At 46.5% G+C, this 13,961-nt stretch overlaps 1 protein-coding gene across 3 annotated transcripts in view; it reads right to left on the bottom strand.

The window, feature by feature from the left end:
* Positions 1-5,451: 5,451 nt before the first annotated feature.
* Positions 5,452-13,961, bottom strand: part of SESN3 (sestrin 3) — a 45,046-nt gene continuing 36,536 nt past the window's right edge. For all 3 annotated transcript variants that reach the window (XM_087758215.1, XM_087758216.1, XM_087758217.1), the window contains exon 10: positions 5,452-13,506. In XM_087758215.1, coding sequence (XP_087614341.1) covers positions 13,420-13,506 — 87 coding nt within the window. In that variant the 3' untranslated portion in view covers positions 5,452-13,419. The remainder of the gene's footprint in view (positions 13,507-13,961) is intronic.

The following is a 13,961-nucleotide window of genomic DNA, read 5'->3' as shown; positions in this document are numbered from 1 at the left end:
GGAGTAAGGAACGTGAGGTGTGTCTGGGGTGTGCGTGTTAGCAAGGTTGTGATCCCGTGGGTTCGGCACAGGACGATTTCTCTTTGCTGCACAGTTTCCCAGGCTGTTGGACTTACTTGGATTTGGGAATGGATCTCACACTGGGTAACATCTGCCATTGATTTCCACAGAGCTGGTGTTTCCAGCCAAGCAGAAAGGCCTACAGACTTTCCAGCGGTGTCAGTGTTACAGCTGGTTGGAAAATCTCCAAGGAAATATATCCTGTTAGAACGGGCTGATTTATCAAACAGGGCTCTTTTCATAGCAATTTGCCATTTTTAGTGGAAAAGATTTTTCAGGTCCAGGCTGGAACAAGGACCAGAATCATCCAAGAACAGCCCAGGGTCTGGATTAGAGGTTTGGACATGGACATTCAGCACCCGCTCCAGCCTAAAGCCAGGCCTGGCATGTGAACATGGCTGTCTTCATCTCAGAGGAGTGCCCTTACAGCCATGGCTCATCTTAGCTTATGTCTCATTTTCTTGCATTTGTAAGGGTGAAAAAAACCTGTTTCCTTTCCAAAAATACTGAAATTATGACTATTTTCCACCAAACCAGCAGCAAAGTTGCCTGCAAAGCTGAAGCAGTGGCTTCAAATTCCTCTGCAGTATCATCTTCGTTAATCTTCATTAATAACTTGGTATTTTAAACTAATTTAACATGGTGGAGAACAGATATTTGGAGGAGACTTCACCGCGTGTTTACTGCTGTGATATTGCGGATTTTGACAAACCTCCCAGTGTCTGCTGGTAGAAGATGGATATCGACCAACGCCTGGAGCTGCAGCAGGCGGGCGGGACGATGCTAGCGGGCAGGGGAGGAACCATGGGAGCTGCTTGCTGGTGGGAGAAGAGCAGCAGATGGACGGGATGTTTCAAACCAAGTGGCTGGTAGCTAAATAGTGAACAGCAATGGCTGAGAAGGTCTCTGCTTGGTCCTGACACCAACAAGCTGCTGAGATGAGTGGAGCAGCTCCAGAGGGATGACAGGGTAGGCTCAGGGAGACATTGCTATCTGGATTTATGCCACCCAAGTGCGGGCATTTAAAATCTCTTCTCTGCAGGTACTGGACTTGCCCCATTCAGTATAAATATCTCACTAGGCTTTCCCTTGGGCACCTCAGCTGGGTGCCTAAAACTGGGGCCAATGAAGCTTAGTTGGGGTTGGTGGCTGACAGGGCTTGTCCCACCCATGGAGACCTTTGGGGTGTCCATTGACGTGGGTCACTGAGATGACTGTACAGGTGGGATGGTCTTTCCCACAGCCCCTTGGAAGGCTCTTGGGTCACTAAGTCCTTCTGTGCAGGTAGGAACAATACCAGGGACTGATGCCTCCGGAGTGCTGCTGGAAGCGGTGCTCGCAGCCACATTCGGGCGGTGGTGCAGTTTGTGTGTGGTCCCTCTGCAACAGATGGGAACAACCACCTCGTGTGCCTCAAACCCTACGAGTTGGCCTGACCTGTGTGGAGTGATCCCATCTCCCAAAGGACTTGGCCCACAATTTTTTGAGTTCACGGAAAACATGCATGTTTGTGGGGTGGCTGAGTGCACCCTGCACCCTCAGGCACCTGCGGGATGTAACTGTACACCTGTGCGCTGTAGGTGATAGCCTGCACTTGTAAAAAACACTGCACTCTGCAAAACTGAGGTGAGTTATTTGATGTGGAGCAAAGGGGCTGCCTTCTCAAGGACCTGTGAGACCACAGAGCCCAGTGGCTGCAGAAGAGGTTTGAGTGGTAACAGCATCCTGGTGTCAGAGAGGTGCAAATGATCTCTGAGGCTCATCATCCCGCCAGCAGACAGTTAAGGAGAAAGGGTGACAACTCAGGTGCCGGGGGTCATCAAGGACTAGGGAATGGGCATTCGGGCTCCAGCGATGGAGGACAGTTTTGTGCATTCCCAGATCCTGTAATGCCGCAGATCATCCCCCCAAGCCCAGTCAGAGGGAGGTTTGGTGTGGTAGGATGTATCTGGGAACCTGGTACCTGTACTTTATTTCTCTCAGGAGCGGATTCAAAGTCTTACTCTTTCTCCATCACCGGTTCCCAGCTGTGAGCAGATGCAGGTGCTCAGCACCGAGCACTTTCCCGCCACGTGCCCTGCCAGCACTGCTGGGACGCCTGGGGACGCAGCCCTGAGGTTCCGGATCTCTGTGGTGGTTGGGGTTTGCACTCAGGTGGTAAGGATGCCTCCAGCTGAGCTGATTCTGTTCCTGGTTTTTTTTTGCAAAAATTGCATTTTTCTTGTTTTGTTTTTCTTTTTCAGCAGGAAAACTAAAAGAAAAAAAACCCTAGGGCTTAGCTTAAATCTAATAAAAAATGTTTTCAGCTGATCTTTTCAGTATCACTGTGCTGTATTGCAGATGTGAGCTGGAGTTTAATCTTCTGCGAGCTGAAGGCTGCAACCCAACCGTGTTTCCCCTGACGTGGAGCGCGGAGGCGGCTCACGCTCCCTCAGGAGATGATTCAGGGCCGATGCCACCCTCTGGTGGAGCCTCTCCATCTCTCCACCGGTTGCAGAGGCATCCAAGAGAGATGAGCTAGGTAATTCAGCAAGGCAAATTAAAAGCCTGTGTTCAGGCAGCATCATCTCCCCAGCCCAGCTCTTCTGGTGCTTCCAGTGCGTCACGAGAGACGCCAGCCACAGGGACAACGTGGGAGAGGTGGCCTGGGCTGAAGCGAAGCCCTCCTCCGTGGGGTAGCACGCTGCGGTAGCCAGCTGCTGGGGAACTCGTTCCTGGGCAAGTCAACACCGACTGTTGCAGGTCGTGACTGCTGAAACACTTCGGTTTGGCCTGAAATCACGTTTTGTTGTATTTTCTGTATCCGGTGTTTGGCAACATTTTATTCCCTGGACATGTTGATACTCTGAACACCAGCCCCAGGCAGGAGGAGGAGGGCTTCCCTTCTGCAAAAATGCTTTCCTGCAGGTCGGAAACATTCAAGTTTTGCTCCAAGGGCCTGAAGAAAGCCCAAGGACAAAAAGCACATGCGGAGGATGCAGAAGGTAGGTTTTAATTTAGCAGGAAATACAAATCCAGTGATTATCTTCTTTTATACATTGAAAAGCTTACAAAAAATCAATGGTATTTACAGGAGCTCATTAGCATGATGAGTGATGTTATTTATAACATCTATAATTCTAGCTTGGATTTGTAGAGCCTCTGCTCTGCTGTCCAGGTGCCTCACCAGATTGCTCTGTCGTGATCAAATTAAAAGTTATTGGGGGGAGTTTGCGTGCTCCCACGTGGCCTATAATTTGGGTAATTAAGCGTGCAGCATTGAAACCAAGTCACGTGCTGGGGGGGTGCACTTCAGCAGCAATTACTGCAAGCACTTGGTAGGGAGGATCCACCAGTTGCCCTATACGGGCGTCCAGGGCTGGCCACCATTTCTTCCCAGTGCCACAGCAGGAGGAGCCTGAGGCGATGCTGGGAGGAGGCCAAGGAGACCCCGGTAGGAGCCGAAATCCAACCCTACGATGTGGGCTTGCTTGAGCCACGAGTGGGCACCTGGTCTCCGGCTGCAGTGGCACACCGCTGCTGCTGGCCACCCTGCTGCTGCTCATGGCTTTTCGGCTCTGTCCGGGAGGCTGGGGGTGGCCGTGCTCCCAGCTGAATGGTTGTGGGGCACACCGGGGTGTCTCCCCGTGCTCCAGGAGGCTGGGGAGGGAGCTGGGGGGGCTCGGGGTCAGCCCAGCCGGGTCTCCCCAAGGCCACGCTGCCCGTGCGGGGCTGCCCACCCTTACCCCGGGCAGGGCCCTTTCCCAGATCCCAGGGGACATCCCACGGGGGTCACCTACGGGATGCAGGGAGACTGTCATGGGCACATGAGCATCCCTGTGACACGGGCCCTGGTCTGCCACCGCCCTTCTGTCTCTGGGTTTCTCCAGCCACAGGCTGGGTCTCAGGGCGAGCTGGTGTGGGAGCGGGAGGCAGCGGGCGAGCGGCTAGATGGCAGCAGAGCCGTAGTGGCCTGGCGAGGACGGACAAGGCGAAGGTCTGGGGAATCACCCACACACACACAAGTGCTTTTGGCTTTGGCTTTCCTGGGGGGAACCGGCCGCAGAGGTGAGGATGGGGTGCAGGGCAAGCCCGGGGCCCCGGGGCAGCGGGGCCGTCCCCCGCCCGCGCTGGGCCGCCCCGTCTGAGCACTCACACCACGCGCGGGGCGAAGGCGCAGGGACCACGACCAGGGCTGGGCTCGCTCGAGGAGGGCACCGACCTTCCCTGCTGCTCACCCGTTCTGTGGGATCTTTAGGAAGTAAAGCAGGAACTCCGCAGCAGCCCCTGGCTTTGAGGAATATTGCAAGTTTTTTCTCTTTTTCACGATGGTGTTGGCAACACGATTAATCTCCCTCCAGTCCGGAGCTGCACCAGCGCCTGGAAGCAACATCCACAGCGGCTGTAAGGGGACGGGAAGCTTGCCTGGACCCAAGATGATAGATATTTTCAGTATTTTGAAACTCCCACTGAAAGCAAATAAATAAGCACTTTATATATTTACGGATCTACTTTTTTTATTGTGGTAAGTACACTTTTCAGGGCAGGGTGAAGCTGAACCAGCCAAAGATGCCAGTAGGTAATGGCTGTGCTGTGACAGCGCTCGGTCACAGCCCTCCTCGGGGCACACACGACCTCTAACGGAACTGGAAATGGGCTTTTTGGGTTTTTTTTTGGGTTATTTCCATTGCAGGGCGAGGCGAGGACAGGCCAGCTGAGCACCCAGAAGCTGGAGGATAAGATACACCCAAAACACCCCAGGTCCCCGGCTTGTGTTAATGAGTTTTGTCTCTTTGGAGGGGAGATGAGCACCTCTCCCAGGACAAACCCCCTGGTGATCCCTCAGCACTACCCTTCCCTGGGGGCTGGACAGGGCAGAGGGCAGGACCGCGGGGGCCTGGGGGGCAATTCGGCCCCTCGATCAGCTTGGCGTTGCCCCAAGCCAGCACCCTCGGCACGCAGTACCTTTCTTCGTGTTTCCTTCATGGTTTTATGGCTCTCACCCACTTATGCTCTGGGGCTCGCTCCAGGCTCCCTGGCAGAGGGAGCAGCTCCTGCTGCATCCCCTTGCCCGTGGCTTTCACAAAACACATTTCTACGGGGAAGGTGACCAGTCCCGTGTCAAGAGCAAACGTCACGATGCCATCGCCCCATCCCTCATCACTGACAACTGCCCGTTTAGAAGACATTTTTCAGGACCTATGTTCACACAGATTAACTAGAATTATTATCTATCTCTATCTATGTATAGATTAAATAATCTATATATTAAATAATACCTGGATTAAAAACCAGGACAAGGACACGGAGGGGAAGGACACTTCCAGGACCAGATTTCATCCCGAAACACAGGATGCTCTGCTCCAGAGACGTGTTTCCCAACACATGGCAAATGATGGCTCAAACAGGACACAGGTTTTATCCATTTTATTTAACCAATGAAATTCCTACTGATAACAATGAAAGTAATTTCAGCAAGTATAAATGCGATACAGTTTTAAACAAACCCCATTGTTCCGTACCTATAAATAGATTTTTCAAAACCTCATAAAAAGTGCAGATTTATGAATTGCTGTTAAAATGTTAATACATGATTCCTTTGTTTAAAAATGCGTTTTTGTCTCTTAACTCACAAAAAAAAAAGTTCCTTCTGCATCTGTTCAGATAAATTCAAGTCGGGTAACTTAAAAACTAACAAAAGTGACACACACAAAAAAAAAATCCATCCTACTAGGTCAGTCTGTCCTCTGCAAAAAACAAAAAAAACAACAACCAACAAAAAAACCCCCAACCAGCAACAACAGAAAAAAAATAAAAATGATAAAAGCTGCTGTGGAAACCCACAGTGAGCTCCTAGCAGCTGCCTCACCTTGCAGGCAAACCCCCGGCGAAGGCGCGGAGCCCGTGGCCTGCCTCTGGAGCTCAGGGCAGGCGGTGGCCCGGGAGGCAGGCCAGGTGCCGTGCCACCCGCCCGGGGAATGCTGTAGGGACCGTGGCACCCACAGGGGTACCACGCTTCCCCGCTTCGTGGTGGTGGGAGGGAGCAGCAGGATCAGAGCTTTATCCTCAATCCGCCATCCCGAAACACCTGCGGGGCCGCGGCGGGAGGAGGCAAGAAGCTGAGAGCTGCCGGGCTGGGGCTGGGTACAATTTATCCCCTCTCCAGAGGGTGAGAGGTGGGAGATGCAATGAAATGCCACCTGCCCTGCCCTGCCCTGCCCTGCCCGCCGCCCCGGCCTGCGGGCAAGGGGGCTCAGACCCACAGCCCCAAATGGGGAGCCAATGCCGCTTCTTACCCCTGACATGCCGGGCTCTGCAGACAGCAAATCAAGGGCTAATTTTTGCACTCGAGAGAGGCTTGGAAGCTTTTCGGCTGCAGAACCACCGTGCCCCTGTTTTCGGTCCAGCGGCTGGTCAGTCCATCCCTCCCATGCCAGCAAGGCTCCTGTTTCACCCCCCGCACCGGTGAGCGGATGGCGGGGGGCAGCCAGCGGCAGGCTTATGGGCACCGGGGGCCGAAACACATGCCGGACCCTGGCCTTCCCGGCATTTGGGTCCAAATGCAGCCAAACGCACGGTGGCCGTGCAGCTCGGACCGTGCTTTTCGCAGAGAGGGGCTCAGCTCACCCATGATGAAGAGCGGTCTGCCGGGATGCCTCCCTGTACCTACAGTGGTATTTTATCTACAGCAGGGTCTGTTTAGCAAGAGCAGTTTAAAGTGGCTATGTTTATCAAGTTTGCTACTTTATGAATTAAAAAAAAAACAACAACAAAACAAAAAAACAAACCCCAACAACTATAAATACAAAGACTCTCACACACCAGACACTTGCAGCCTGCGTGACTCATAAACCGCATCAATATTCTGTTAAAAAGCTTATTCTACTTAAAACTATACATAGTACAAGAGACCGAAAAGTGGCAGTCGTGTACGGGCACGCTGCCTGCCCCAGGGTGGCCCACAGTCAGGTGCTTCCTAAAAAATCAAGGAGTTACAGTAACACGGCACAGGACTGCAAAGCCGATCACAGCTTCTGCTTACACTGCATACGAAGTACCAAGGGGAACACAAAAAAGAACTGGTGTTAATACTGATGGATTAAAGAGTAACTATAAAGATCAAAACAGACGTTCACAGCATGCTACATATATTGCTCACAAACTTTTCTTTTTTTTAAAAAAAGGCTAATACAAAACAAGGAGTTGGCAGTCTGATTTTCAGTTATGTTGGATAGAAAGATAAAGCATATACATTCATCGTGTGGCTTTCCAGCAAAAGGAGAAAAGGGTAAAACCGAGAGATTTCAAGTTTACAAAATTCCTGTTTTTTTAAGCTACAGTTTATATCCAGTTCCGGTCACAGTCGTGAAAAGATTTCTGACTGTGTCGCCTCGCAGAGTCCAAGGGCTGTAGCCTAATTATTATTATTTTTCCCCTAAAAGCGGCCACGTCTCCCACCACCCCGAGCAGGCTGCTCCTGCAGCCACCCGGGCACGGGGCAGCTGGGCTGGCGGGAAGAGGTTTGGGTCTGGCGGCACGACATGAGCGTGAAGCGGGGAATGAGAAACAGTTTTGAATCGTGCATGCTTGGACCTGCTGCTGTTGCTGCCCCCCAGACCCCTCAGCTGGAGACACAATGCTCAGTGATTCACCCATTTTGTCTGAAAACTCCCTTCGAAGGGCTCTGATGGGGGCAAGAAAACGTAATTCAACAGCAGCACGTTTTTCTCGGGCAGAAGTGAACGGTTCCCTTCCCCTGCTCCATCTGTCGAGTAAGAAAAGGGTCCTGGCTCTTGTCCTACAGAAGCCCTCTGGACACCTGGGAAGGATGCATCCCCCACCATCTCCCCTAGCACAGACATACACAAGAACCTCTCAGACACGTCGGTGAAGTTTCTTCAACTGACCAACATGCCAACCCCTCCTGTGCTGGCTGTGTCCCCTCGAGAGCGCCTGCGGTCTGTACCTTCTGGTGCTGACAGCGTGGCTTGCTCCCCACAATTAGTATATTAATTGGCATCTTCAATACCACCTCAAACTACTGTCGGGAACAAGAGCGGAATTCTGATTTCTATTTTCCATGAGCCCTGATGATACTCAGTACCCATAGGAACACCCAACCCTGCCTATGTCTCCAGCAGCCACTCCATGGCGTGCATTTGGATTTATCCCATAGATAAGGAAAAACCCAAATCCACTTGTTCCAGAGGCTGGCTGTGGTCTGCCCGGCTGCAAGGCACCCGAGGAGCTCCCGACCCAACAAGAGGACCTCAAAACCCCCATTAGATGTCCCTCAAAGAAACCTGCATGGCTGAACAGCTCAAGCACGGGGAGTTTTACCAAAGAAAGCATTTCTTTAGTGGATCCACTGGATTATTACTGTAACTCCAGAGATGGGATCTGACATGCTACTGGCAAACGCTACCGAAATGTTGTAAGCAAGTACTGAGTGTCATCCTTTCAAGCCAGATTTAGAATTTTCCTGCCCAGAAATAACCTAATATGGCAATTAAGTGTTTCTGAACATGAGAAAGACCCTCTGAACTCAACAGCAAACGGTGATACAGGAATCTAGCATTATTTTACAAGGTTAAGGCTAGGAGGTTGTCCCTGCATGACTGCAGGGGTTGTGAGTTGGGAAAATAGGAAGCACCTGATGCAGGGTGGTGGCAGTGCCAGGTTGGAAAATGACAATTTTTGCCCCTGGTGAGCGGCAGAAGGATTAAATGTTTACAAGAGAGACCTGCTGTGTGTTGGGGGAGCAGCAGCATGACTGCATGCCAGGACATGTGCTCCAAGAGATAAATTAACACTGATCAAGATGCTTCTGAAGTTTCCTCATACTACCGTGCTCTCTCCATCTCCCACACCTGTGATCTATGTACTAGGTATGAAATGCTAAGTTCATTTTCATTGAGATAAGACTTTTAATTTACAGTTCCCAAATGTGGAAAAGCTGGTGGATGCATCTCTTCAGACAAACATAGTGCTGGGGGACATTAGGGAGAAGAAATCTGAAGTTCAGATACTGAAAACTGACATTTTTGTCCAGCTCTTGGAATGATCGTTAACGGCAAACCAATTCTACAGCTTTATATTCAGATCAGCTCTGGGAAAGTTCGTTTACAATGAATCCACCCCCTCTTCCTCCATTTTGTGCAACATCACCCCTTATTTATGGCAGAAGGATCCAAACCTCTAAGGAAAGTAACTGAAAGAACATCACTTGAAATCAAGATTTGGAGTATTTCTTTCTGCCCCAAATATTTTAGTCTGGGCACAAGCTATCCACTTGCTACTGTCAATAAACCTTTTCTGCAAGTAGAGGTTAAATAATCCAGCTCTTCTAAAAGGGAGTCCAAACTCTGGAACATGAGCCTGAAATGCATGCCTATGTTCATGGAAAACACACATGCATGAGAAACATCGAGAACCTGTTCTGCAAGAGCAGCAGCTTACAGTTTAACTGCTTTGGGAAAGATTTCTCTAATCCTATATTAAGTCCCCAAAACAACCCATTTCATTAACAATCGCTGCAAATCACATGGATCCGCTACATATTATTCTTTTAATCTCTATGGAAACTGATTTTATTCTATTGAATTTAGGTGACTAAGTATCTTTAAAAACCTGACTCAAAAATGCAAGTGGGTGCCTTGTAGGATTTTGCTAAGTGCCTAGGAGCTTAAATTCCCATTGAAATTTAGGCAACTAGCTGCGTTTTCCAAATCCCATGAAAACATCTATCAGCATCACTACAAACAAAAATACTTTTGAAGAATTTGGTGCTTTGACCTTCTGCACTCAAGTAACAGAGAAGCAAAACGTTTTCCTTTTTGTTCTGTTCTAAATTTATAGAGACCTACATTTATAATTGTTTACAACCACTGATTTTCCTGTCTTTAAAGTTTTTTTAATACATAGGAAGAGCTCATAGTGGCAATTCTTTAACTCTTAAAGCAGAAAGTACATCCTTTTCATTTTAATGAAGGCTCTAGGACAAAGAATTTATGTTTCAGTTCAGTCTTGATGAAAATAAATCCATTTACAGCTCACCAAAATTCTCATAGGATACCACAACACTAGCTTTAGTAGCTATCTGCACAAACTGTACCCTCATTTAAAATGACTTCTGTTCCTGTATGATGGCACTCTTGCGATGTTCGGCTGCAGGCAGTGTTCTGGGAAATGCAACTGCTTTCTCCAATTGGCACCTTTTTCACTTCTCTTCATTACCAAAAAAAATGGAGCAATTTCAGCAAGAACGTACTCTATCGCCACACACATTTTGAAGCAATTCTGCAATGATAAGAAGCTGTCCATGCTCACAAGCTCTGTTCCCTACTTAGAGCATTCCCTGTGCTAGCTGGTTAATTTGTACATACCAAGCTCTCTCTTCAGTAGACAGGAGACTGCACACTTTGCTTTTATGTTGGTCATGGCTGGGATTTTGTGGACTAACATTAATGCTGGTAAACATCAATTCCAATAAAGGAACACAGAGGGAGAGCATCTACGCTTCCAACGATTACGGTACTCCTAAGAATAATATTAATGGACAAAATGTGAAGATTCACATTCATGAGTGCTTTAAAAATGCAAAAAGTCCAAGAATACTTGCACATTAAAATTTGGCACAGTGTGAGCCTAAAGCGTGCGTAAAGTGTATGGTAGAGTTGTCTGACTTTAAACACCTATTCTGAACAAACAACTATTAAAAATCATAAATTTGAGTATAAAAACTAGGCTATAAGTTGTTACACTGTAAATGCAATACTTTGAAAAAAAAAAAAGCCACGTGGAAAACATTTCCAGAAGTTTCAAGTTTGCATTTAATATTAAAAAAAAAGAGAAATAGCAAACTAGTTGTACAATGACATTTCCTACAGTGGAATGTCTTGCAGGCCATATGTGACGTCATATGGCACCTTAAAAAAAAAAAAAAAGAGAAATCACTGGTTTACTACAAATTTTATGAAGCAATCCATTTATGGTTTCTATATTTCAAATCTGCTCATGTACTTTGCTCAGAAGGCATTTGAGCTGGGCAAGTATATTTCATAAGGAAAGAAGTAAAGGCACTCATGTTTCCAAACGTAAAACTCAACTTACTCTAAGAGTCTTTGCACTTCTGAAGAGAAACTAAGCTGTCATATTAGTTACCCAAATCTAGTTTCACCTCCTTTCCAGAGCTCAACTGTGCTTCTTGAGAACTACTTGACTTTTCAAAGCAAAGGAATTTAAAGTAGTACTGTACAGTTCCCATCACTTGAAAAAAGCAAAAGTATTGCATGAAAACTTCTCTCAGCAGAGCTGTTTTATGCACAAAAGCCATAAGGTATGGCCACTACAGTCACAAGAGGGAGGAAAAAGGATCATAACAACTTAGAAAGTTAATCTAAGTTCATACATATGAGCATCTCAACACTTCTGAGAAATCTTTGCAGTTAGCTACACAAGATAAATAAATCTGATGTTTTACCCAATGCTCTCTCTAGAAGAGAGTCCGATGCTGTCTATTGGGTATTTTTCTAAATAGACAACGTTAAGTTAAAAGAAAAAAACCTACTGATTTCTTCCTCAAAAGGTTTTCACATGCAGAGTCTGCAGTCTGAAAGTGCAGAAAAGTGTACAATCATTTAGCTTTCCAATCTGGAACAGACAGATAAAGCAAAAAAACCAACATGCGAAGTCACAGCAAAGTATCAGGAAAAGGGAAGAAAAGAGAAAACTAACTTTAGTAGCGTACTGGTCCATGATTTTGTCAATGAAAAGTGTTAAAATATGACCGACAGTATTTTTTTAAACTATTCTGCAATCACCAATGGAAAAAAATCCTGTATTAACTTCTACAATCCAATGGGACATTAAAAATAAACCTATCCACTTAGTTTTGAATGTATGCAACAGAAATAAAGGTCACCCTCCTCAGAGAAATATGAAAAGTCCAAACCAACAGACAGAAGTTGAAGCAGTGACAACTTGCATCCTACCGGGTAAGTTTAAGCATCTCTTTAGGCACTTCACTGGTTCATTAAATGCAATACAAAATAAAGCTATAAATATCAACATTTTGTGCTCTTAAAAATCAGTCAAAGCAACAGAAAACAGCACAAAAGTGTGACATTTTTGGCAGCTTATTTCTTCCCTTCCCCAATATTACTGGTTGTCCAAGAATGCTTTGTTTTGGGGATGCTTTGGCATCTCAGTATCAGGTTGTCTTAAGCCGTAAAAGCTAAAACAAAACTGCTAGGCCTTAGACAATAAAGAAATTTGGTTTTAAAATTTCTTTATGGCTATATAAGAAGGACACTTTAGCAGTGGCATGATAGGGAAAAAAGCTTGCTTTCTTTTTAAATATTGCACTTTTCTTTTGTTCACTCACACTAATGCATAGAAACTTTTTAAACTTTGAATATTAAAATTTCATGCTATGAAAAAGTTATGGGAAATAAATTTCTATACATCCAATATGAAAGAACAGATATGCTAGCCTTCCTTTACTTTCCTTAGTTAAAACATTGAGAAAGAAGAGAGTGCAAAAAAACCCACAACCCTATTTTTGGTCAGCCTGTGTATTAACTTTATAGGTGCCAACTAAGCAAATTGCAACATGTGATGAGCATGGATATTGTAAGGACAACTGAGGGTGACTGTCAGTAAAACAAGAGTATGCATGACTGAAACACCGTAAATGTGGCTGAAATGGCAAATCTTGAGGCCTCTTCTCTTGGGAAGGGGCACGACAAAGCAGATGAATTTTGCACTTCAGTAGCATGCTGTAGGATTTATCATGATTAATTTCACATTAAAGTGTGCTCAATGTTTGCATCCACATCTCGCATCACCTTCAATTGCTGTAGTAAGACAGTGACTGGCAAGCAGTCTCCAGGAGACACAGAAGAATCCAGTGGGCAATTCAATGCAACGCAGCCCGCGCGTCTCTGTCACGAGTCACGACGTGGTGGTACGTTCTCAGGACAGGCAGAACCGATCTCCTGCTGGACTCCACTAATCTGAAAAATGATTGCTTGGAAAAACAAGTCTCTAAGCACTTCACTCCGGTGCTTAAAGAACAAAGCGCTAGGATGGGATATAATAAAAACAGTTTCAGGATCCTGACCACTGCGCAGAAATCCAGCCAGAAACAATGCAGAGTAGTGCTCCTCAGTGTTACTTTTGTTATCATTAGTAATGTTAAGCATCAAGAAAATAAAACACGTCATTGCACATTACAGCCGTCAAGAAGCACGGCTAAACTTTGACACTAGAGAATTGAATAACCTGATGCTACATCACAAACAGCTTCTGGTGTGTATCTATTTTGAAAGGTCTTTACATACTCAGTAAAAACTCCTTTACTCCTGCCCAGCGAATGCTTCAGGTTAAGTGACGAGTTATGGCACGAAGGGCATACAGAAGTTCGGCTTGCATACGAGCTTCCATTAGAAGTAGATTGACATGAACCTGTTAAAAATTAAATCAGCCATTTAGTTCACCTCTGAATGCAACATCATTTATTCATTTAGGGTAAAATTTCTAACCTTTAGTAAAGTTTCGCTGCAAGAAACTATGTCCTTTCTCCCTGTACCCTGCTGCAGGACTCTGGTTCCTCTTGAGACAGCTGTGCAGTATGCCAATACTAGACAACATCCTAGGACTGCAGGGAACTAGCCTCAACTGCTGCTTTAAGCAATCTTCCATCTGAGAAGTCCCAATAAAACCATTTTTGTACCCTACGGGTATTAGCTCTTTATGAATTATATTTTGTTTTCTTTACTACTACCTGTGACTGCTATATAGGAGCACAAAATAAGGAACCCTTGTCAGGAAGCATTTAACTTGGATATCTGAAGACATGTTGACATTTTTATTGATGAAAAACACCACGAAGATTACATATATATATATATATATATATA

This window comes from Nipponia nippon, unplaced genomic scaffold (assembly GCF_047370975.1).
Source record: "Nipponia nippon isolate SJK-2023a ecotype South Korea unplaced genomic scaffold, ASM4737097v1 scaffold_2, whole genome shotgun sequence".
In the NCBI taxonomy this organism is placed as follows: domain Eukaryota; kingdom Metazoa; phylum Chordata; class Aves; order Pelecaniformes; family Threskiornithidae; genus Nipponia; species Nipponia nippon.
The sequence above is the reverse complement of the archived record's forward strand: the minus strand, read 5'-3'. Positions and strand labels throughout refer to the sequence as shown.